Source organism: Nomia melanderi, chromosome 10 (genome assembly GCF_051020985.1).
Source record: "Nomia melanderi isolate GNS246 chromosome 10, iyNomMela1, whole genome shotgun sequence".
NCBI classification, from domain to species: Eukaryota; Metazoa; Arthropoda; class Insecta; order Hymenoptera; family Halictidae; genus Nomia; species Nomia melanderi.
The window spans coordinates 3287765-3314701 of NC_135008.1; the positions used below are offsets into that span (position 1 = coordinate 3287765).

Here is a 26937-nt window from a genome sequence, read left to right on the forward strand (position 1 = left end):
TCCCAATACACGCTCGGCGAGAGACATTTACAATTCCCCAGCGTCGCGAGCAATCCTTTCACCCACGCATCGATTAACAACCGACAAATCAATCCGGCGACCTCACAGAAGACAACTCGCCTCGCCGGAGAAAGAGATCGAGATTCCTTGTTCGCGTGGCTCGCGCCGGTTTAATGTCTGACCATCGTCTGAATCTACTGCGCCGCGGTTCCGGGTTTGCTAGCGGGCTGAAACGATTTTCCACGGAGGACACGAGGAAATCGTTAAGAGGCGATTCGCGTGCGCCGGGAAGAGGAGACGCCGCGGCCGGGAGCAGGTGCGCGCTCGTGAGTCACGTTTATCAAGGGACACGCGGCGAGCGCGGCGCAGCCTCTCTCACGGGCATCCTTGGCCGCGTCATACGCTCGGCGAGCCCCGGAGAAAAAGCAATTTCCGCGGTGCCGTTAAGCGCGAGATCCCTCGGCGAGAGAGAGCTCTCTCTCGCTCTCTCTCCGCTCGCGCACAAAAGGGCGTCCGCGGATGCATATATCGTCCCGCAATTAAGCCGATTCTGGAAGAAATAACGCGCGGCCGTTTCCGCGTTTCGAGCGATAAACGCTTCACCTTCTGCCGGCCCCTTTCCACGGCGGACTGCACGTTTCTTCGGTGTCGCTTTTGCGACGGTTCCGCATCTTATCGTGGATATTGTAATTAGTTCGATGCAGAAGTCGCGGGCAGGCTGAAACGGAGTTATTAAGGCGGAGTGGGGCAAGTGTACCCCAGTTTTTAGTAAGTTCGACTTTCAACCTATATATCTTTAATTTGTTTTGTAATACTTTAACGTTTATTGAAATCAACGAATACTTGAGTTAGTACGCTTTAATTAATAGTGACAAAAACGCGAATTTCACTTGTATATTTTAATTTTTTAAGAAAATTGTGAAAAATCCAACAATTGTGCACCAACATGCCTGATGTCTTTTTGCAATTATTAGAAAGGTGACAAACGTTTCTCCGAGAAATTATTGAAGAAATTCGTTTAGCACTATGCAAATTCAATTGGAAATCAATTAAAGTCTGAACAGATTCTTGGAGTTTCTGTAGCGAAATTTTCAAGTCAACTGAACTGCTCGGTAGTTTTAGTTAAATTTAATCATTCCGTTGATACGCCAGTGCGAGCAACATTGTCTCGCTTTCCACGAGTCCTCGAAAGCATGGAAATCGCGGGAGATCTATGGGAAGAGGGGATGGAACGGAGAAGATCGTTCATATTTCGCGGACAGCGAATAGCGGAGCATTAGCCACGCAACGGGCGCTTTCTTGCGGCCGCAAAAACCGCGGCGGACACAAAGTCGCGTGTGCCCGTCGTATTTCGCATTAGCACGTCCCCTAGCGTGTCGGGTCCGTGCCGGTAAATGATACACGATGGCGAAATGACGTGAAATAACGCGAGGCTTTCCATCTGTTCGCCGGTGTTTTCTAAACGAGAGCCGCCGCCGCCGCCGCCGCCGCCGCCGCCGCGGCGGGTACGACGAACCCGCTTGTAACCGATGAAATTCACAAATGAATTATTCATTTAATCGTTCCACGGACAATTTATTTGCGAACGCTCGCGCGCGTTCCGCGCGCCCGCCGGAAATCGGCTTGAGAAACACGGCCGATGGAAGGTGCAAGTTTCTCCGTTTAAAGACTGAAATCGCGTTTCGAAACGGACGGTCGTTAACTATCCTTTTTTCCTCCCCTCTTCTTTTTTTCCTGGAGAAATTCGCGATCGACGGTCTTTTTCTGTCTTTTCTTTTTTTTTGCAACAGTGTTCTCGACTTCTCGAGTCTCGTTAACAGTGTTAATGACGCGAGACTCTTTGGACGCGTGGCTTTAACGGTTCGCGTTAACCCCGATGCGTTGTTTGATCGCTTTCATAGGACTCTAACGCTCGGTGTCTTCATAGCTAATCGCGTTGCTCGTCTCGTTATATTGAATTGAAAATTGAGGATCTCACGAGAGCGTTTAATTGAAGTATTGCAAATTCTTGGCCGTCGATCGCCTCGATTATTCATTTTTCTATTGAAAGGTTTCTTTGAAGAAAGTTGAGACATTCGAGTTCTAGAGATCTATAAGTCATTTCTAGTTAATTTCGATATACCTGTATGTTCGTAACACCAATAGAAAAATTGAGGATCTTACGAGAGTGTTAAACACTAGAACTACCGAGCATTTAATACGATTAATATGCAATTCCTATAAAAATTGTAACAATACATTATTTTCAGTTTCTTCAGACATTCATTATAATACTCAAGTGGAACTATTTATTTTCAAAATCATTTCGAATATTCAATGCTTTGAAAATTTCAATAATTGCTAAACAAAAAATCGAAACCAGTCATTTTGACTGGTACAGTAGTTCCAGTGTTAAACAAACGTTTCGCAACAGAAATTTTCCTTAACTCTAGAACTACCGAGTATTTAATACGACTGATATGTAATCCCTATAAAAATTGTAACAATAGATTATTTTCGGTTTCTTCAGACATACAATATAGTATTCAAGTAAAGTTATTTATTTTCAAGGTCATTTCAAATATTCAATGCTTTTAAGGTATGAATAACTGCGAAACAAACAAATCGAAACCGGCCATTTCGACTGGCACGGTAGTTCCAGCGTTAAAGAAACGTTTCGCAACAGAAATAATGGATAAAGAATCGCGGCGATCGATGGCCGAGACTTAAAGGAGAGTCCCGATTCGTTTGGTCCTGACTTCAAAGGCCGGCGATAAAGGACTGGGTCGTAAAAGAACAGTTCGGGTACGTGAGGAGCTGGCGCGCAACCAGCAGCCGGGTCACGCGACTGGTGAAACGCTTTTCCGCAAATGGGAACGAAGCCGTCGTTGCTTGCCATTAAGGTTTTCGTTCTAATCAGACCGTGGTTCTATTGCGTCCGCGTGGCTTTCCATCCACATTGTTGGGGAATTCGAACTTCACCGGGCCGTTCTACCGGGGAGCAGCGAACGTGGCGCCGCTGGGAATCGTTTCACCTCGAATCGCAACCGCGGTCTTTCCTTTTCGTTTTAATTGCAACGACTTCCGCGGCGCGCCGTCGACGTCCTCCTTTCCTCGTGTCTCTTGTCCAATTAGATTTAGGTGCCATGCCTCCTTAATTCGACGATCGGTATCTACCTTTATTTTCTGCGGCGACGGATATGTGTGCCAATGGGCGCCAACCGAACGTCTCTGGAACACCGTTATCTCCGGCGTTAAACGGTTCGAAACAGAATCCATCGTCGCGATGAAATATTAATCGAGGAAAGAGGCGATCTTTCCAACTTGTATCTCATTCCGGGTATCGTAAAAAAATGAAGCTTCGCGTGCATGCTGTAATAGCAACCTCCTGGCAATTATATGTAGATTCCTCGCGAGGCACTTCATGTCATCGTAACTCGGAACCACTGTTTCCTAATAAGAATAATCATACACCCCTCAGTCATTCAGATATCATGAAGCTTTCAATCAATCGTATCAGTTTCTCTAACCAGAATTCTCAGGACTTCATTAACCAGTTAACTGTGACGAGTATACATGTCGTGAAGCTTGACATGGTGCTAATTCTTTCATGAATTCTTTATTTTTCACGTAAACCTGTAATTCTTCTTTGTTTGGCTTTGATCTTTCATTAACCCTTTACGGAGGAAAGTTCTTAGGAATGTACAAAACCGTCAACAGACGAAACTAAATGATTTATCAATGGTTTAATCAATAGAAAAAGGAAACTCTGTGCAGATTTCTGGATGTTCGAGTAATTGACTCACTCGTTTGCGACTTGGTCTTCCAAGTATGAACATTCCAACTCGCCAAAATGTCGACAGTCGTCCGCAAAGGGTTAAAATATATTCTTTTGTCCTGTATTCAACGAGTACACGCTCCATTTTTCGATTTTATTCTGTATGACACCTAGGAACTATGTTGCTATCTGTATGGCATCTAGGAACTGTGTTGATATCTATATGATATCTAGGAACCACGTTGATATCTGTATGATATCTAAGAAATATGTTGATATCTGTATGATATGTAAGAACTATGTTGCTATCTGTATGACATCTAGAAACTAGGTTAATATCTATATGATATCTAGGAACCACGTTGATATCTAGGAACTATATTGATATCTATATGATATCTAGGAACCACGTTGATATCTATATGATATCTAGGAACCACGTTGCTACCTGTATGACACCTAAGAACTAAATTCCACAGGTAACCGGTTAAAAAGTCTCCCGAATCATATTCGAAGCCCTCAGACTTAAATTTCACGAGAGGTTTTCCCAACTAAATTCCACAGTTATCCGATTAAAGATCAAAGATCCCTAAAGATAAAACTCTAATAAATTAATCTCCTGTAACATAACCATAGGCGATTAAAGAAGGTACCCGAACGGCGCGTTCAGGATTCGAGGCGATCGTGGAAAAGTAAATTCGAAGCGCGGCAGCCGAGCGAGCGAGCGAGGTTCCGGCCAAGTAAATAAATCGCAATGATCTCCCGGCCGCGGCGTCCGTATCCTTGTAATTGGCTCCGTGAGAGAGCGCATCCGCGGCGATGATTGTCGCCAACCGCTCGATATACATCACCCGAAAGACACGGATGCGCGTCCACCGCAGGAGGATGTTGCCACGGCACTAAAAGGACCCCAAAGGAGCTGGAAACGTGCGCGGTTCGCGAAGATAGCGCTGACAAGCGGCCACCGGGAGACCTCGCGTGCACGGACCGCGCTTCCTCTCTCTGCCTTTTCGCCGGCCGTTCTCTTTCCACCTACGAAAGGACCATCGGGAACCGATACGTTCCGTCCACTCCCCCCCTCCCCACGCCGCGGCGACACGGCCACGAATCGGAGTCGTCACTAATTTGGTGTCGATCCGACGCTCCGATCCTGCGCTAAGGAGCGGCGACGCTTTCCAGGTGGCGGATACTCGCGTGAGAGGGTTCTGGGTTCCTTCCGATCGGTCCTCGGGTTTATGAGTGTCAAGTGGTGGGAGACTGTTGATGGAAATTCGATGATTTCGGTGCTTGGATGGTTTCCAAGCTTGGATGCAATGGTTTCTTTGATCGGAGCAGGTGATTTTAGGAGTTTGCATTTGATCGTGAGTTTTGGGTTATTGGTACTTTGGTTGTTAATGGTAGTGTTGTTGGTGCTGTTAGTAGAGCAGGTGATTTTAGGGGTTTGCATTTGTTCGTGATTGTAGTTTTGGGTTATTGGTACTTTTATTGGTTGTTAATGGTAGTGTTGTTGGTGTTGTTAGTAGATTCACTTCAATCTCACAAAAGATTCAAATCCCAACACTTCCACCTTAAAAATTCAATACACCACCAACACCAAACTCCCACCCAATCAAACCATCCAACCGAGCAAACTGAACAGTCCAAAACCACAAAGATTAACCCTCTGCACTCGACAACATTTTTCATTAAATACATTCATTACTTTCCGACGAAGTATCAACGACATTCTTCGCAACACAATTATCTTCTATAAATTAACAGAACTATTTTACTTCTCTGCTTTACGTGTTGATACATCACACAAGGTTTAATATCGAATTGAAAATTTTAGTCGCGTCGAATCGACTGTAAGGCACCCCTGGAGTGCAAAGGGTTAAAGCAAAGTGGAGCACACCGAAAACACAGGAGAAAGCTCGAATATTCCGAATAGCGAGACCTAATAACTTTCGAATGTCTGTCGGCTCGATATCACAGGAAAAAAGGCAGCTCGCCGGTCAGATGCCGCGCAATCGATCGGCTCGCGAAAATTTCAATCGAACGAGGCCGTTACGCGGATCCCCGGACGGCACGGGACACCTTTTTTCCCCGTCAGCATCGGCTCCATGTACGTAGTCGATGTCGGCGTCGGCGACGACATGCCTTCGCGAACACGGGGCCGGCCTCGCGGTGTCGCCAAGACGCATTGCGCGTCGCGCTATCGGCAAAAAGGCCGGCTTTCCAATTGAATTTATTCGCCTAACGAGTGTAGATTCCCTCGCGCCGGGTATGGCCGGGACAAATGGCGCATCCCGTCCGCCATGTACCACGGGGAGCGAGAGAATTCCGTTACAAAGTGGAAAGCGCCGGGAATTACCGGCGACAGCGTTACAGGATTACGTGTACCCGGGACGATCGCCGGCTCTTGTCCCGCGTCGTCTGCGCGGTTCAATTGAAATTTCCGATCGCCTCGGGACTTTCCTTTCCCTGCAGATGTAATTACCTCAATCGGGGACTACACGATCGACGTGTACGGCGGATTAAAAATAACTTGAACGGTTCGATAACCTTTTTACACGATCACCGTACAAATTGCGGATTAAAATTCGATGTTGCGGCAAGTTCAATTAACGTCCGACAGAGTCCTCGTTTTGTTCGGTTGTGAATCTCTGCTTCGTGTTCTTGATGATGGCGTTTGGTCGTGGCTTTCGAAATATGAAAATGGAAGCATTGAGAGGGTGGACTTACTTAAGCTGCGCTTGGCTTGGTATAATTACGTGGAACTTAGGATGTTAGTGATGTATCGGAAGAATCTATGGTAAGTTTGTTAGTAGGAAACATTGATGTTCCTAAATTTTACACAGATTTTCTATTCAAGTGATATTCTAAGTGATATTTATGTTAAACGACGATGGAAGCGTTGAAGAAGAATTGGAGGGTGGTAGATCGACTTAAATTGCGCTTGATTCAATATAATGACATAAAACTTAAGATATAACAATAAATTTTGGTCCCACCAAAAGTCCCAGAAGTCCAACCTATCAAAACCTTATTAGTATTTAAACTTCCTACCTTATAGAACCTAAACTTCAATCTTCCTAAACTCCACAGTTTTTCTATTAAACCAACATTCCAATATATACTCTATCGCCAAGAAGTCGCAGCAAAATCTATTCCCCTCGCTTCCTCAATTTCGGTTCCTCTTAGGGTGCGAATGGGAAAACCTCGGCGAGCAGCCCCATAGATCCGTCAGAGGCTGACCCGGGGCCCGGTGTCCGGTTGTGCACTCGATCCCCCGGTGTATCGCGCGCAGTCACAGAGAGCAGAGCTGCATTACGTATGGCGATTGCGTCAGGGTGATATCGTCATCGGACAGGGCGAACACGACTTTAGCCTTCTCGGCTAAGGACACGGGAGAGGAGAGCAGAGGTGCGTGTCCCGACACGGCTTGCCCATTAGGTGGACCCGCCGCGCCATCAGATTAGATTCCGTTTCGTTCCCGGGGCTCGTCCGCAACAATGCGGCTGAACCGCGATGCATCGCCGGACGACGACGTCCCGGCTAACACGCTTCCTGGATTCGTGAATCTCTGGACCAGCCGCTCCGTTCCCCTCTTGTCCGTTGCGTGAATTCTTCCCGAAGGACACGCATCTCATTGCGGTACCCCGCTTTCGATACCCTAACCACTGTCTCGTTCAATTTGCTATTCGATCCGGACGCGTCTCCGGGGAAGATCCTCTTTGCCACTTTCAGAAGGAACGTTTAACCCTTTGCTCTTGAAAGGTGACTCTCACCATTTGATTTGAGTAAAATTAGAAAATTTTATATTTAATATTGAACTTTGTATAATGCATCGGAAATATTGGGATAAGAAAGCTTTGTTTCTCAATTTAAAAAGACCATCGTCTTTGTCCAGTTAGAAAATTTCAAGTATTGCCAACGAAATACTTCCGAGTGCAAAGGATTAATAGTGGACGAATAGTGAACGAGTAGGGAAACTACTTTTGTTTTCTTTTGTTAGTTTTGTTAGTTTTGTTGGACTCTGAAGTTACTATTGCAGAAGCTTTTTCTCTTAGATTCAACGTTTAGAACCAGAGATTCATTTTGGAACCTTTTAAACTTCTACAGTTATTAGTAGAGACACTTTTGTTAGCTTTATTGGACTCTGAAGTTACTATTGCAGAAGCTTTTTCTGTCGGATTCAACATTTCCAAAAACCTCCGCAAAGGGTTAAGCGTGGTTCCAGGCTGCTAGAAAGTTAAAGCGTACAACGTGCACAAGAAGCGAATGTGAGTAATTTGTGATTGGTTTTGAAGTGGAGATGGACCTTGAAACTCGAAATAGCGAACCTTGACGTTTAAGAATTCGAAATGAATCTTGAAATATAAAGCTGAAAATCTTGAAATTTCACACGGTATATCCTGAAGTAATTGCATGCTCGCTAAGTAAATTAGAGTTCCCGCAACCGGACACTTCGACGAGTTCGCAGGAAATCAACGTTCGAAGATCGTCCGACGAAGCAGCATTACGAAAACGGAACGGGGGGCGTCGATAGGTGAGAGATATTGTCCGGCGGATATCGCGGACGTTCGGCGTGGAAGCGCGAGCGTCTTCTACCGGTCTCTCGCCGGTGCCAGGACAAAAGTGGAAACGAGCCGATACGGGACGATAGGAGCGAAGCGGAAGCGCGGCGAGGAAGAGTCGTGCGCGGGCTCGCGGCCGCTCGCCACGATAAGAAAGCTTCGAGAAAGCATCAACCGGCCCGACAAAAGCCCGCGGCGCGATAAGATTAAGTGCGCCCCGGGGCAAAGGAGCATCCTTTACCGGACGACCACTCGCGGCCCCGCTTCGAAAGCCCGATTACGTAATCGGGACGATCGATCTGCGACGCGAGCCTTTTCGCCTTTCCTCGGCCCGAAAGATTCGCCATTGTATCATCGAGTCCTTGGGAACGACCGGGACTACCAACCACGTTCGAAGCTTTCTTAGGCTACGGAGTTAGTGTTAGAGATTCTGCTCGAAGTGTTTTTAGATTCTGCAATCGCTACTGAGGTCTGGTTTAGATTTTTCGGGGTTTAAGGGAATATTGCAGATGCTTTTTATGTTGGATCCGACAATTAGAACTAGAGATTCATTTCAGAAACTTTTTAATTCTATAATTGTAGAAGCTTTTTCTGTTGGATCCGATGACTAGAACTAGAAATTCCTTTCAAAACTTTTTTTAATACTGTAATTACTAGTTGAGATTTTTTTGTTAGCTTTGTTGGACTCTAAAGTTACTACTGTAGAAGCTTGTTCTCTTAGGTTCAACTTTTAGAACTAGATTCATTTTCTCTTCTCTTAGTTTTCTTCAGTTCTGAGATTACTCTTGAAGATCTTTTTTCCTTATACCCTAAAATGATTATTTTAGATTCTTTTCGTTAGATTCTTAGATCCTAAAGTGCCTGCTAGAGACTTTCCCCGAAACCTTTATCCTTTTAATAGCTTCCATGGATTTCTAGGTAATTACCAGAGATCCTTTCCAAACGTTTTTTAGGTATCGGTTTTTGTAACATTCGGCTGGATTCAGTAAGAGATATAATGTTTCAAGGTGTCGTGAAGCAAACGTTTCTCCGTATTGCATCGCGCACTAGTGAAATCGACAATTTCGCCACCGCGATGATGTTCCTATGTAAAACACAGAAACCATCCTCGCCGGTGTCGTTTTTACGAGGGTTTCATTAGGAAAACGTTAGCAGAAGAGAAAAACGACTGTGTACTCGCGAGAAAGCCTGAACGATTGAAACACTGCGTCGATTGCAGCGTCAGCGTATTGCTGACACGGCCAAGTTCTTCGGGCACCGTGTCAGACATGTATGGCTGACACGTGTACCTTTTAGTTTCGCTGAAGTGATTCATTCTATGAAACAAGACGTACAGGAAACCGACAAAGTCATACAAAGCATTAATCAGCTGTCCAATCTTTTAAACTCGGTATAATAAAAACAAAAAAAAAAACACATTCATCTACGAACAATTCATATAAATCTCCAATAATACAATTTTCTCAAAATTACCAAGATTTTTCTGTAATTAGAGACAAACTTAGGAAAGATCCATTATCAAAGAACATACTCTCTTACGATTGAGTCAAACTAGTCGTTAATATCTTCGAAAAATATTATCGATTCTTTTAACACTAGTCATAACTTTGAGAATAAGCTATATGTAAAATATCAGTACAGTTAATATGAAGCAATCGGAAAAGCTGGTCAAAATTTTATATAAAATTCTTCGTTTCCCTTCGTTAATTCAACTCGATAAATTCCATTGTCCAATGAATGAATTTTCCAATTTTTCCTTTTACTATTTCTCCATTCGTATTTGACTAACTTTGGGAATAAGCTACACGTAAAATATCAGTACAGTTAAAATGAATCAGTCGTTAAAACTGCTCAAAATTTTATATAAAATTCTTCGTTTCCTTTTGTCAATTCCTCTATTCTCTAATCAATGAATTTTCCAATTTTTCCTATTACTGTCTCTCCATTCGTATTTGTCTATCTTTGAGAACTACACGTAAAATATCAGTACAGTTAATATGAAGCAATCGGTACAGCTGCGAGCAACGATTTTCCAAAGGATCGCCCGACCTATTCTCGGAGAGTCCGTTAAATTATCGAAGAGGCGAGAGGCGTGTCCCGAAGGAAATTTATTCGACGACTTATAACGTACACGGCCGGGGCCCGCATTAATGTATCTGCCGTGAAATCGGTGTCCTCGGAATCGGCGCGACACGCACTCGATGTTGTTGCCGGCTTTTTTCGATTCCGGCATACCGGTTCGGGACACGGCGCGGCTTCTCGCGGCGCTATCGGCATCTGAGGAACGATCTTTGACGCGACGACCACGCTCCGCCGCAACGAGAAAAACTCGTAATTACTATCGCGACGAGGCGAACGAGCTCCTTCCGCGGGAAAGTTTGACCGTAGCGAGTCGCTAATCGATAAATCGACGACGCGCCTGTCCCGAGATGTCTTCGAACGAGAGGGAAAACGGATCTCCTCTTTCGAAATCGCGCCGATATCTTCGAGTCGAGCGATGGGGAGCTCTTCATTAGAAATATTCAACATCTACTAATGAGATGTGATCGATCCTTGAAATTTAACGACAATTAAACCAGTCATCACTTGATTTGACGCAGGGAAACTATGAAGTTGAAGATTTAGTACTTTAAACTCTGTATTGCTATGTGAAATATTTAAATAAAACAGCTTCGATTGTCTTTTTGGAAATCCTATGTAGACTCCGAGACTGCATCTATTGAAGGTTTAATCGATTCAGTTTGCGTGTTGCTAAATCGGTTTCTTCAATAATTTCTCAGAGAAATATCTGTTAGCTAATAAATGTAACAAGTATCAGGAATGAGTCATTTGGATCTGGTAGTTTTAGTGTTAACGTAAGTTGAGCGATCAAACGGTTTGATTTGAACGTTTCGTCCAGCGATGCATCGTACAATGTATAGTATTATTAAAAATTGTTATTAACGTATATAATATTGACTATTAAACTTTATGATTCCACTGCATCGAGTTGACAGTCACCGAGTGCAGTGTTAAATGGTAGAATGTTCGAAGAAGCGGCGTGAAACTGAGGAGTTTAAGAGATCAGTAGTTGGCTTCACTAGATTTGAAAATTCCAATTATGAAAGTTTATTTCTATCGACGGATGAAAGTTTGTTTGTCGATACAACGATTTAATCCAGCATCCATCGCGACCGCTTCCATTAAACTCGACAGGACAGTTACCCAGGAACTCATAGCTCCTCTTCCAATAATACAGACGCAGAACACGTTTCGCTAATAACACGACGTTGAAACATACGATCACTCCGATTAAGAACGGAGAATCGTAACCGGTGCAGTCGCGGGATGAAGACGTGCCAGACGAGACGCGTACTCGCCGGCAGATAAAACATGTAATCACGCGTAACCGCGTAGAAATAAAAGTAACCGAGTCGTTGCCGATGCAAACACCATATCACCGTTCATCAAACGCTTACCTCGGCGGTGTCCTGGATTTCCTGGTTCCCTTTCCCTGCGAGCGAGGACAGGCCCGCCTCGACGGTCCTGCAACACGAAGAGAGTCTCGAATAAATCATCCGCTCGCGTCCCATCGGCGGACAGTTCTTTAAGTGCCGATAATTGAATCGCACGAGTCGATCGAGCGATGTAATTCGAGCCACGCCGAGCGATCAAGCCGCCCGACGCGGCGTTTTAAGGCAGCCAATCGAGCGCAATGTCCGTTGACAGTCGAGACACGTCCGAGGTTGAACTACCGTTTCTAAATCTCCGGTCAATTAAATAATTCCATCGCGACTCGAGGCTCGACGCCGAAACACGACCGGGGACCGACGCGACTCTCGTGTCTCTGTTCCCGACGCTCTCGCCGTCTCCGTCCGGCCGACGTCCTCCCGGCCGGATACTCGTCGTTTTTTCCGCGTCAGACACCTGGAAGAGGCCGGACGAAAGGAACTCGGTAATAAAGTCGCGTCTCGTTATACGATGATACGGCTACCTGGCGGGCAAGGCGCCGTGCAATTACCAAGTTGCATAATTGCGCCATGGTAACAGAGCAAGAAGGAAGGAAGGAAGGAAGGAAGAGGCGGTGGAAGAAGAAGAGGAAGAAGGAGAAGAAGAAGAAGAAAAGGAGAAGGGAAAAAGGAGGACTGAATCGGGCCCCGCGACTGCGTCCTCGCCCATTCGCTCGCTCGCTCGCGTCTTCCTCGTAATATTACTTTATTAGCGAAATGGGATAATGCCACGGTGTGTGACAAATTGGGAGCAACGCACGCTCGCGTACCAGACGACGACGGCCGGAAAAGCGATGAATATTCATGGGCCCCGAGCGGACTGGTGGGGGAACGCGCAGCGCCGATGGGACCGCTAGAAGCGCGCGCAACGCCGACCGACCGGCGAACAAGGCACCGTTCACACGTCCTCCTCGATGGAACACGAGCGAATATTCGAGCGTGTTATGGGGTTATGTGGAATAAAATGATACACGCGTAGAGTATATTAGAGTAATGGTTATGTTTGTGAAGGAGATGTTAAAGCGTGGAGAAACTATTGGTAGAACTCGGTGGTTACAAGACGGGCGCACGGTTAGAACTAAGGAAAAAAGCGCCACATAATTAACCAATAACTGCAAGGATGTGGGGTTTTCCAAAAAACGGTATAAGCATGGGCAATGCTGTAACTTCAACAGCGATTCTTCAGTAGCAACTGATGAATTGTCATGAATATAGGAAGAAAGATAAAGAAACTCAGCTTAACCCTCTGTAGGCCCATGCAACTTTGAAGTCACGTGTCAGTATATTGGAATCTTGTTGATTTATTTCATTTTGCACTCAAAGTGGTGAATAAAATTAAGTGATCAGATAACTTCAACTTTTATACGCTCAGGCGGGAAAGTTTAAGTTGCTTAGTACAAAATTTGGATGAAAAATCGAATAATTGTAGGGTAGTTTCTTTAAGATTCATTGAAATGTCTATCATTCCTGCAATATTGGAGCCTACAGAGTTCAAAGGGTTAACTCTTCGCACTCGGAAGTTTTTCATTAGAAATATTTTAACTTCTGATGAGATAGAGAGGATATTTTGTGAAACTAACTCGACGAGAAATCACTTACATCGAGGGACAAAGCAATTTTGTTTGAATATTTCTCAAATCGATGCATTGCAGGAAGTTTAATATTAAGTATCAAATTTTATAGTTTTACTGTATGAAATCAATCGGTGAGTGAAAGGCACCTTTCGAGTGCAAAGGGTTAAAAGAGTGACAGCGATAAGTTGAAATAAATAGAACGATTCACCTTCGAATTCTTGTTTCAATTATAGAAAAGACACTTTGAAGAACACCTGAAAAAGTTAATCTGCTTGCAATTGAACGACAATTCAATTGAACTCTCAATAAAGAGTTTTAAAATTTCCGCGGGAAGGATCAAGGAAATTCGATTTGTCTGTACGGTGGCTTCGCAACAACGTTAACGCAACGATTTACGATTGTTCTCCGAAATTTATAGATTCCCGTACAATGGGACGTCTCGCGGCCGAGCGACGGGAAGAAAAAACTTAATTGAAATTCCGCCGTCTAATGGTAATCCGTCGGGAGCGACGTTCATAATTGGTCGTAATGATTGTAGCTCATTCGAGGAACCCGCCGCTCGCGATAAGAAGTTAACGTCGCCGGTAATTGAATCAACGGCGAGGAAGCGAATCGCGAATTCGCGGTTGCAATTACAGCGGCGCTCGCAATAAAAGAAAAACCGTGACGCCGATTCGTTTCGAGCGAGAGATAATAACAGCTCGGCCGGGTAATTAAGTGTTAAATAATTGCTTAATTGAATTTATAGGCTCTGACGCGTACGCGCCGCGCTTCCGGATCAATTAGGCCGTCCCCGTTCGCGTGTCCACCGGTTCCCGAGCCGATCGATCCTTTCCGCGGATCTTTCGTTTTCTGGCACCGATCGCCGGCCGATCGGCAATTATCGCCGGAACAGCCGCGGCCCAGCCTATTTCCGTGTGATCCCGATCGGGCCGCAAACCGGGGGGAACTAATTCTACCTCTCGCGTCGAATCTTCCGTCGTTAGTTACATTTTCCGCTCGTTATGTACGGGGTGGCTCGGAATAGCACGCCCGTCGCAAAAAGGTTTGATGGCGGACCGAGCACCGGCAGAAAATACGTTTACGATATTACCGCGTGATCGGGTAATTGCGTTAGAATCGGCGGCGATCGAGCCGGCAAGAAGCTGGGAACTAGCGAATCGATGTTTCGGACGACGTGCGCTTCAGGATTCTACTTGTTACCGGCTTTAATGCGTGAATGATCGGTAGATCTTGGAATAACGTAAACATCGAATATGTGTTTAGTTCTTCTTGGGATATTTTGAAACGCCTGGTATACATCGATTATCTCAGTCTCATAGTTTTCAAGTCTCAAGAATTTGTGACACTTCAATTAATACTAGAACTACTGTACCAGTCAAAATGACTGGTTTTTTTGTTTAGCAATTATTGAAATTTTCAAAGCATTGAATGAGCAATGATTTTGAAAATAAATAGTTTCATTTCAGTATAATGAATGTCTGAAGAAACTGAAAATAAACTATTATTACAATTTTTATAGGAATTGCATATTAATCGTATTGAATGCTCGGTAGTTCTAGTGTTTAACACTCAATGCAATGGAGAAATGGATAATCGGGGCGATCGGCGGCTAAGAAATCGTGACACTTCAATTAACACTAGAACTACTGTACCAGTCAAAACGACTGGCTTCGATGTTTTTGTTTAGCAAATATTGAAATTTTCAAAGCATTGAATGAGAAGTTATTAAAGAAATTCATTTACTACGCAAATTGAATTGTAAATCAATTGAAGTCTCAACAGCTGCACTCTTGGAGTTTCTACAGCGAAAATTTCAAAAGTCAATTGAAGTGCTCGGTAGTTTCATTGTTAAGCGAGCCGTTGTTTCTATTATTTCCTGTTTGTCGGACGATTTATTCGGATCCTCCGATCCTGATTTGCGGACCACCTCGTATATAAGCGGCGAGGAGACCCGGAGGTTTTCGTTTGCAAACGAGCGACGTAATTGCAGGAGGACTGCGCGCGAGCGGTTAATGAAACGCGCGAGCCTCGGCGAAGATTTGCGAACGGCGGCCTGTAATAAATAATTACCGAAGCAAGACATCGAACGCGTCTCTCCTTCTCCTTTTCGCGCGATTTTAACGACGCCCCCCCCCCCCCCCCCCCCCCTGTACACGGCGGTGGGGAGCGAATCGATGGAGCAGGAGGGGAGGGGGAGGGCAGGGTGGCGAGGCCCGGTGGAAGGAAAAAGTAATCATAGCTCGCGCGTAATGATTCACGGTTAATTCTTTGACCTAGCTTATTACATTAATTAAGAACGCCAGCCACGATCGAGAGACGAGTGAGACTGAGACGCGTGACAGCCGCTGCGCAAAGATTTAATGACGTTTATTATCAGCGTTAATAAATTGGCCGGAGGCATGGTACGCGGCGTCGCGACTCAGCCGTGCCATTTTTGCGCGCGCGGAAAAACGCGACGGCGCGAACGAGAACGGGACTTTTTTAATCGCTTCTCGTTACAGCTCGATACAAATTGGCTGCGGCTTAAACCGACTCGCGTGCGATCGATCATCGAAACGGGGAACCGTTCTCGATCGCCGCGAATCACAGATTACCTCTCATTGAAATTTCGAAAGTCTCAGCGTCGAACGTACTTTTAACACTTTGACTGTCAAGTATACGCTCATCGAAACTTCTACGCAAAGTAATTTTCTTAATAACGCTGAAACTGAGAAGTCAATATTCTTCACGATTGCTCCTACTATCTTTCTAGTATCTCACATCTAACAGAATTCAGTTTGTACGTTTCGTCGCCGAGAAAAGTAATGTTTAAGTTCATGTGACATGGCAGCCAAAGTGTTAACGGCGAATCTGTGAGTACTAACTGTTGAGAAATTAACTGTTCCATCGAAACTCCAAAGCTCCGAAGGTTAAAAATCCATTCGACATTCGATCTATCATTGAGAGTAAGGAACCTATCGAGAAATCATCGTCTACCGAGAAATTTAATTAAATTGAAACTAAGACTCATTCAATTAGAATTCAATCAGATCAGAACACCGAGCATATCCGGCTATTATGGATATTGTTCTAGCGATGAACGTGTTAATGGGTTCGAGGAGCGAAGCCCTGTGTGAATGAAATTCCACGGAGGGAGAGAAGGAGAGCCGCGTCATCGCGTCCCTCTGTTCTTACCATCGCAATAACCTCCGAGAATAAAACCCCTTTGCAAAACAAAATCCTAAAGGAATATACGAAAGACAAAGGATGTACCAAGAGATTTTTATCTGTTAGTTCTAGTCAACTTTGCACTCGAGAGGTGACTCTCATCGCTTGATTTGACACAGTAAAACTATAGAACAGTAAACTTTGTATAATGCCTCGATACGTAAAACATTGTAATAAAACAGCCTTGTTCCTCAATGTACTGATTTCTCTTCGAATTAGTCTCGTGATGGAGCGTGTACTCGTCGAACGCAGGACGAATGCGCGTAGAGTATTTAATGAAAGATCAAAGCGAGGCAAAGAAGAATTACATGTTTATGTGAAAAAATAAAGAATTCATGACAGAATTATCATGTCAAGCTTTACGATGACATGTATACTCGTCACAGTTAACTGGTTAAAAATATACGTCGCGCTCGTTCTCAACAGAAACATCCGAGCGCAAGGAGTTGCAAAAGAAAAAAACGAACGAGAAAAGATGATTCGCGAACGAGTGTCGTAATTCGCCATCGACAGATTTCACGGGCAACCTGCTCGAGTCGCGGCGGATGATTAAACCGAATGGTCGGCGTTTAATAAACGATCTCGGTTGCGCCTCGGCCGGCGCGGGATTTTCCTCGAACGTTCAAACTAATTCACCGTCGGGTCTGTGCTATATTACAACATTACTTTGTACCGTAATACAAGCCGATGTTGCCCGATTAACATCCGAGATTACAGGCAGGCTCCTTACGCCAATGAATGTACTTAGGCGGTGAGAAACGATCGGGCCTGGCGAAGATAACGGCGACAACGCTTGGCGACGAGCAAGACTACGATTACCAGCCTCCTTTGTCCCCTTTTGCACCACGCTCGGCCGGCGTGCGGAGAGTACGCTCCGCGGCGACTTTAATAACGTTCGACACTCGAACCGTTCACTCAATCACTCGATACGATTTAACCCTTAATCCCCCGGCTTGCGTAACGAGCGAACGTTTCCAGTTTAACGCGAGAAAAATTGATACCATCGGATGTGTGAACGATCGAGTGGAATTACTTTGTTGCTGTTAATCCTCTACCTTTGGAGTAGACATATACTTATGGTAGATATAACGTTTATTTTTCTACGGGATCATTCAAGTAAACGATTTTCAACGCTGAACGAAACCGTAAGGCACGACGTGGTTTAGAATATCATTTCTCTTGGAAATATTCAATTTCATAACTTATTTTTAGAAGGTACAAAATATTGTTTAATAATTTTACTTCATTCTTTTATACCTTTGATTTGCTGAAATTTTGAAGAAATTAACTGTGAGTGACAAAGAAAGTGACAAATTTGTGGAGTGCAAAGAGTTAATATAAAGTGTCAAATTTTATAGTTTTGCTATATCAAATCAAGTGGTCACTGAGAGTCACCTTTCGAGTGCAAAGGATTAATATTGAGTTGAAAATTTTATCAGTTCGCTGCGTCGAATCAGGCGACATAAGGCGTCCCTCGAGTGCAAAGGGTTAACCCCTTGACCTACGATTTCTTTCACAACTCTGATCGATACGGCTACTTCGTCATTAATAATTTCGTAGAAAAAGAGAAAATTTCTAAGCATACGTCATGCCTATATTTCCTTTTAAGTATAATAATCGATTACAGAGGAATAATGTTTACTTCGAATTCGAATGCACTAATATATATATTTGTTGAATCATGTTGAAAATCTTCACCACGAGTCTCACTCGTAAGACAAGGGGTTAATGATGTATTTTCCAAAGATTTCCCTATCGAACGATCGAATTACCGAAGGATAGCATCCAGTTTACTTAATTTCCTGGACATCCACTTTCCACCTACACGCGACTTCGCGAAAATGCGGTTTTACAAGCGTAGAGAGTAACTCGGCGAAGTTTATCCCGCGGCTCCGAGGACTTTGCCGGCGGTTTTTCCCTCGGCGAGAGGGAACGTCGCGCCGGAAAGGTCGCTAAGCTGTCTTCCAGCCGCTATCGGCTCCGATAATTAAAAGAATGCTCCGCGTGCCATACCGACGCGAATATCCGCGACTTTACGAGCCGGTGAAGCGTGAGCGGCCGCGATAAGTCGGCGCGGAAATGCCTGCGCGCTAATATTACGATCGGAACGATGCGGATCACCCACGCTCCCATGGACACTTTAAACAGTGGATTATTTGCCTGAGACCTCGACGCGGCGGAACGGAAATAGTCGCGCGGGCAGCCTTGGGCTCTCCGAGAGCGTTCGCTTCTCTTCGAACCGTTTAGGCCCGATACGTGTTGCAACGGCGCGAACCGTTTCCTCGACGAAACTCGATAACTTGAAACTTTGACGTGTAAGTATAAAATATTTAACCCTTTGCACTCGAAAGGCTACCAGTCGCCGGATGATTTGATACAAAATCATGGACTTTGGTATTTACCATCGACCTTTGTATACTGCGATACGTGAAATATTGAGAGAAAATAGCTTTGTTCCCTAATTTATATGTGATCTCTAGATAAATTCATTTTAGAGAATCTTCTACATCTAATTAGAAAGTATAGAGTATTTCCGATGAAAATTTTCGAATACAAAGGGTTAAGGTTGAACTTTGTACAATGGCTTGATACGTGAAATATCGGAATAAAATAATGCTGTTCATGAATGTACTTGTAATCTCCATTCGAGTTAGTTAAGAGGAATATCGTCTTCGTCGAAAAATGTTAAACATTTTAAGGGAGAAACTTCGGAGCAAAGGGTTAACACATTGTGTCGGTTAAATTTCAGCTACTAGATATTGAAATATTTTTAAATATTATTTATAAAACTGTATATCTTGAGATATATTGTTGTACATCGAGACAACTATATACAGAGAGCAGAATTCGAATGAAATTGGTAGTACAGTGAATCTACTGTAGTGTAGTCTTAATTGAACTCAAGTGTTTTAATAGTATTATTAATTGCTCTTGGCTCGATTAACACTGAGTTCAAGCGAGTAATACGAAAATATAGACAAAATATCCGTGTAATGCTTTGTATAATACTCATTAGGTAGAACCGTTCTTTATTGTAATTCTGTGTTCTCCGTTATGTTCATAATAATTTGCATTTGCATGAAGACGCACGGTGCACTTATAAATATTCATTTTCTTGTTCGCGATGTTCCACCAGTATGGTAAATGCTGGAAAACTTGAAGTAGATGCTACAGAGAATTACCACAAGTTTGGATAGTAAATGATTAACATAAATCAGGAGAATGGAAGATTAGAAATCAAGATACATGCGCAGTGACAGGAATTTTGCTGCAATGACATGTATAAACGCATTTAACACATGTAACATTTTAGATATGTATAACACAAATCCAAAGTAAAATTTACAAAGTCGAATTCCTTAGTCTCTTCCGTAAGTTAGAAATTTAATCGATGTTTAAAAATGTATCAATGTAATCATCGCGTTTTTAGTAGCTGAAATTTAGCCGGCGTTCAATGCGTTAAGATCATTCGCTGCAAGTTCAATTACGTAGCAACGCTAATGAAATAAAGTAGAATAGAAGTGTAAACACCATGAAAATCACCGGTCGAAAGCTTTTTACATCGACATTCTGTCGGACACGTTTCTTTTCCTCGTCGTTTCGCCGGACTCGCACGGCTTTCCCTTTCGTGGCGGTTTTTCCGAGTTTTTCGCGGGTAACAAGAAACGGGACTTGAAGCATCGCGGCGTGTCTTCAACGGAGAACCGTTCACCGACGGTTTTTCATTACGCGCGGACGACTTATCGCGAATATCTCGCGAGCGGCCGGTAATTATGGCAATGTGGGCGTCGAAGCTTTTGGACGGAGCTTCTTGCGTCGAATGAAAGGCGGCTCGGCTTTCACGGGTAACACGTGAACAGTTACCCATCTTTCATTTTGTTATTTTCCTATATTAGCCGGCTGGACTGAGATATCGCTGAATCATCGATGAAAAACTCGACACTGTTATCACTTAGCAAAGAAAGATCCTACCACGATCTACTTAGTTACATTCCGAAGAGTAAAAACTCGACTTTTACAACCTTGTGTTCAGTTTCTTCCGACGTTTTCTGATTTGAGACATACATTCTAAAAAGTATAAATAATATGCCTCCTTTTCTGTGATCTAGAAGGCAATCTACTCGCCTCTTACTGTAAACTCATGAATTAATATATTTCTACTACTCTTACAAACAGATATATACATTAATAAACGATTACGGATATTTCCAAAAACCTTGAACTCTTTGTATCCGAAGCGTTTCCTTAGAAATATAATTTCTAAGATCTACAGACTCTTTTTACAAGTTAAAAAATCTCGTGTAAATTAACAAAACTATCTTTCAATATCTCACACATCATTTGAACTCTGTAGGCTCCAATATTGTATCAGTTATAATATTACATATTTTAATAAATCTTAAAGAAACCACCCTAAAATTACTAAATTTTCCACACATCCAAATTTCATACTGAGAAGGAAGATAAAATCGAAGAAATGTTATAGCATTTCTCATTTTCGCTAGGAATACTATAAAAATTAGTTGCAGTTGTTATAGATTATAAAACAACCTGGAGTGCTAAGGGTTAAGTCTTGAGTAATCTGTCGGCACGCGAAACGTGGAAATAAAATACCATTGTTCCCCTTATTTTGCGAACAGATTCCTCGTTAAGTCAGTAAAACTCTCGTCCATATCCCATAAAAATAAATCGCACGTTTCCAGTGACAAATTTTCCGAGCGCAAAGGGTTAAGAGAATACCCAGGCATCGTTCCGAGCGATAATCCGCGCAGAAATCGCGCGAAGTTTCCCGAGCGGCGCGGAGCATCGTGTGCAAGCTTAGCCGGCGGTTCCGCGCTGTCTCGGCCGTTAGGCCTCGGCCAGAATCGTTTAATTATTTGAGCCGGCGACGCGGAACCGTGCGTCGACCGGCGAATATTTCACGACGGGTTGCCTTTCCAGGCGGACGAAACGGCCGGGCGTGGGAGACGGCTCCGAGCAGATATCGTAGATTAGACGAGCACCGAGATGGCCCATTGATAAGATTGTCAGCCGCGGCCGATGGCCGATCAATTAAGGAAATCCCCGGCCACGCATGCAGAAACCTCGCCCTCCGCGTATTTATCGTCTCTGTCCGTGGCCCAGGCCGTAACCGTCAGTTTGTTTGTTATAAAACAAGCCGCCGGCTTTCGCACATTGTCCGCGGCGAGATAATCGACCGGGCCCCGTCCCCGCCGCTCTGTTATTAATGCGTAATTGAATGTTGCGATTCATTACCCGGACGTTATATTTCAAGCTGCAGGACGACGCTCGCCCTTCGTTAACACTAAACCTGCCGAGCGGTTAAACTCACTTTTTGACATTCCTCCGTGGCAACTTCGAGGGCGCGTTCGTCGAGACTTGATTGATAATTCAGTGTACGTGTTGGTCAATCAATTTCTTGGATAGTCTCTTCGAGAAATTTCTGTTATCCTTTTAATACGGTGAATGTTATGTGATTTTAAGAAAAATATAGAAAAAGATGTAATATTGAGTTATTGAATTAAATTTATTGTTGTAGCACGTTCTTGTCGAATGCATTAGGTGATATTGTTTGTAAGATAAAAATGTTTTCGAATAGTCACTGTTTAGTTCAATGAATTATAGTGATTCGATTTGGTTCGGGTCACCGGTGACCCCATGGCATTCAATGTGTTAATTGCAAAAACGTGTTAACCCTTTGAACTCTGTAGGCTACAGTATTGATCTGAGAGTTAAAGCAGCTATTGCTATGAGAAATTTGGATATTTCTAGTTTTGCTCTATTCAGATAATTGTTTGGAATTCGTGGGATTTTGTGCCAGTTTGGGAGTTAGTGGATTTTGTAATGTTTCAGAGTTTAATTATGAAATTTTGTTTTGATTTTATTTTAAGCTGAGTTTCTTTATCTTTGTGCCTATGTTTGTGACAATTCGTCAGTTGCTAGGATTTCCTAGTATAACAATTTTAATCGATACCGGATGTTCGCCATAAGTATCGGAAACATCCGCGGAACTTCTTCCGCGCTTTTCTCCCTCGCCCCGCGAAATTTCCATCGACCACCGACAAATTGGTAAACTCCCAAGTAATTTTCGAATCGGCCTCGGACCGGTTCATTCTTCCGCTTCCGCGGATCTTCCGGAATTTAAGGAGCAGCCCGATCGGGTAGAACAAGAATCCGGGATGCTTTCTCGTCGGGATAACGAGTAATAACTTAGGGATGAGATGTAGGAGATTCTCTCTTTTCCTTCGTAGATCAATTTCTTTTCCTGCCTGACCGAGTATTAGCGTAGAACTCATTTTCTCCGGGATAATCGAGTCTCACCTCGAATTTCGAGGATTATCGAGTAACCAAATGATTGCTTCTCAGTATCATGAAATACCTTGTCGATGACATTTATCTTCCAGATCCGCGGAATCTCTCAAATTAAGAATCTCACCTTGCCACCCCAATGGGGGATGGAAAAAACCTCAGTCACTCTGGGACCAGAGGGAACCCTGATTATCCTCCAAGTACCTGCCGCGAAGGCTTACCAAGGAGAGCCCCCATGGGCGAGGGATTGAGATTAAGCTCGATCAGCCGAGGCCGTAGCCTTACCAGCGTTGCTTCCGGGGATGACGAGTCCCATGGAAGTAGACTGTTGGTAGCGCCGAGTTACCTTTCCAAAAACTCTACCAGATTTCCTGTCTGTTCCAGGAGCAGGGACGCTGCTCGCGCGAGACCCTCGAAAGATCTCTGCCCAGCATGTAGGCTTCAACCACTGCCACTACGAGTCCAACACCAATTGCACCGGCCGAGAGGACCCGGGGACAAGCACCCATGGTACGCTCTCTGCGAGGGGACAAGGGGACTCGGCACCCTTCGTGCGCCCTCGCGGGCAACCGGAGCGTCCGTGGTACCAATCCAATCGCAGGTCTATCGGTGGACCTGTCCGGCTTCTCACATACATGAATAAGCTGTGCCTGCCATATCAAGGTGTCCACACCAAGGGTTGGTTGGACCCTAGCTAAGGACCCCGGGATCGCCACTTCCCGAACCGTGATCGCCACACGGCCCCTGGGGGTAGTCACTCCGGGACCACTTCCCACGTTCTCCCGAAGGGAAGCAGTCCGCAGGATGGTCGAGCGGTAACGGGTCCACGAATCGCTCGCGATCAGTCAGAAAATTCCTGCTCATCAGCGGGCAGGCGTTGATCCCGGCGAGTGAGGACTCAATCGATCCCCGTCGGTAGACGCGGTAGCTTCCGTCGTCCTCGTAAACTCGCCGGTCTCGCGAGCCGGCTGCGCGCGTTTTTCTTTTTCCCCCATTCCGGGGCGGTCCCCCGACACGTGCGGTGCACCGTGGGCCCGGCTCGCGGATCTCGCCGTGTACAGTTATGCTTAACGCCGGCCGGCAAAACATAGTGCCGCGAGTCACGCAGCATCTCGCCGCTGTCAGCCGCGGGAGACTTACTCCGGTAATTAACCGGTAATGAGCTATGGTCGGGCGCGGGCCGGCCGAGTGGATAAATAAAGTCCCGGCCGGTCGGCCGGCCGGACGGACGATATCGGCAACCACCGACGGGGTTAGGCGAACGCGGTCTAATGGAATATAAATCTCGAGAGGCGCGGGGGTGGAGCCACGTTTCGTCCTCGGCCCGGCATCCCCGGCACCGATTCGCGGACGTGTCGTTCTGCTTAGAACTCCCTTTCTTCGCTTTTCTTTCGTTCTAATGCTCTTAATGCCTGTTGACTTATACAGCCGCGGAGGCCTTTATGGCTATTTGCACGTGCGTCTTGCTCGGTATACCTGTTGCGTGCTCGTGCGGCGTTCGGTTGGGAGAGGAATTATTGAGAGGATTTTGAGAGGGTTTTGAGAGGGTTTTGAGGGGGTTTTGAGGGGGTTTCTTGAAGGTGGAGATTGACTTCGGATTGTTTGATGGTTGAGTAGTCAGTGCGGATGTAATAGTGTGAATTTGGGAAATGAGAGGTTTGATGATTTTAGATGAATTGAATTTGATCCTTTGCTTGGGAATGGAGATTGACAGGACTACCGAGCATTTAATATGATTAATATGCAATTCCTATAAAAATAATTGTATCAATGACTGAAGTCAGCGAGCTCTCTGATTTAACCAGTTAACTATGTTTGACGAGTATACACGTCATCTTAAAACTCCTAACTTTCTCAAAGATGGATTATTTATTTTTTGAGACAAACATATAATTCTTCTTCGTTTTTCTTTAGTGTTTCGTTAGAATATATTTCAAGTGCATTTGGTTAATTGAACCGTAGTTTTAACACGGCGTTCGTCTGTTTGTCCCGCAGCGAGAGCTTGACCGGTAGTTTCGCCCAGTGAGAGATTTATCGAGGTGTAAAGTCGAGTTCGGACTTTCTTCGATTGTTTTAGTAGCTTGCGTGTCATTTCAGTAGATCCTCTGGGCATAACGATGGAATAATTTCCACCGCGACAATCATTCAGGATTATTAAACCGTTCTTCGGCTATCGGGACGGCCGTTGATCGACGTTGCGCAACGCGTAGTCGGTTCGCGTGAAAATGGCGACACTTTTCCAGCGCCGGCGAGCCGCGGAGACAGTCGAGCGACTGCCGGCGAATGGTTTCCGCGTTTGCCGGACCACCAACGCGAGGATTATCTCGGAATGGCACCGGTCGTCTTGTACGACCGTGGTATTGGCCGGCGTAGTCGGCTTTGACAACGGTAAACGGCAATCGGGGCCGATAACGCGGGGGCCCGACACGCTATCTAACGAAACTCTTATCGGACCAGGATGCTGTACCGATGAGGAAGATCTAGTTGGCTACTCCGCGCTCCGGGCTACACGGTTTCTAGATAACCGTAAAATTGGGCGATTCACGATCCACGGTAGGCGGGTCGGAACCTTTCAACCCGGCGAGCGCGGGAGGTCATCCGGAAGCTGCGGTAGAATCGTGGAATTTTTGAAAACCTAGAGTAGCCATCTTCGAGACCTAACTATCATATACGTGGAAATGGATGTATTTGAGTGAGAATGTGTGCAATAGACGAATGACGCGACTGTGTATGAGCGCGTTTTGAATGAATGTTCAAAGCGTTGGAATATTCTAGATTATATTGATTTTCTCCATATGTTAATAATGTTCTTTTTTTTAAGAATCTAGAGTATTCCAAATATATGTGAAGTTAATGCATGGCGATGAAGGAATGTTCTAGAAAGTGCGTGAGTGAGACAAGAGCATCTGAGTATATAAATAGTGTGTGCGTTTAATTTAGTTAGTGTTTTATTGTGAGCTGTGATGAAATAATTATACTGTTTCAAATAAAATAATAACGATAGAGAACGATAGAGAGAAGAACACGTGACTCGAGTTACAGTTGACTGTTCTGGCAACCGTGAATTTCTTTACACCGCAAGTGGTTAAGCGCCTATAGACGTCTACAATATAACAAGCGCAAGTTTTCTGAGCGACTTTCAGCGCCAACACTAGTCAAAGTGTTAAAGACCCCCGAAGAACCTAGAAGAGAACAGCAAAGGAGAGTTCAGAGGACAGAACTGTACTTTCTTCGAACGAGTGTCACCGAAAGATTCCAAAGATCCTCGAAGAAGCTACGACGATCGTTCGATCAGACGTCCGCTGCGTGCGCGAGGATGGCAGAGCCGTTCACTCTGTCGGCGACGAGTCAGTCACCTTTAGAGACTCGAATTCCGCGCGGCGGCGAGCGAGAGGTTGACAATTCCCGCGGACAGAGAGAAAGACGCGTCGGCTGGCGGGTATCAATGAGCGGTTGGCTTTTCCACGCGCGTCCGCGATTTTACGGCCGGCGCGGCGGTCCGCGAAAGGGCAGAGATCGGGGTTATAGTTATTAGCCGAAGATTACCGGGCAAACTATTACGATAGAAGGCGAAGTGTCGCGGCGGCCCCGAGGCCGTGAGAGAGCGACGCTCGTTTCCAGCTACAAACTATCAATCCACGCGCGAGCGCGAGCTCGAGCGCGAGCGGCCCAGCGATCCCAGTCATTACCGGATGATGACGACATTACAGTATCGAATGGACCGAGACTAAAGCGGCGAACGAGAATGGCAACTTCTTTTACGCGGCGAGCTGCCACGACTCGACTGTCCTCGGCGATTCCTCGCGGAAGAGTGCGTTGGTCTCGGGACGAAGGTACGCGCGATGCGGACAGATTAAATCTGTCCGCTCGATTCGATTCTTATCGGCGGATTACGGATCTTTACGTGTTTATAATCTATGGCAGTGAGTAAAGTGCAGCGAAATGAACAGTTTAATAGAGCTAAACACGGGTTTAATATTCTTCTTCAGCTGGCCAGGACGTTTATGGAGGCAGTAAGCTCCCATTTAATTCCCGTTTTC

At 44.9% G+C, this 26937-nt stretch overlaps 1 protein-coding gene across 1 annotated transcript in view; it reads right to left on the minus strand.

The window, feature by feature from the left end:
• Nucleotides 1–26937, minus strand: part of LOC116434687 (uncharacterized) — a 219960-nt gene that overhangs the window by 58583 nt on the left and 134440 nt on the right. Inside the window, exon 3 of the mRNA XM_076371207.1 lies at nt 11775–11841. Coding sequence (XP_076227322.1) covers nt 11775–11841 — 67 coding nt within the window. The remainder of the gene's footprint in view (nt 1–11774; nt 11842–26937) is intronic.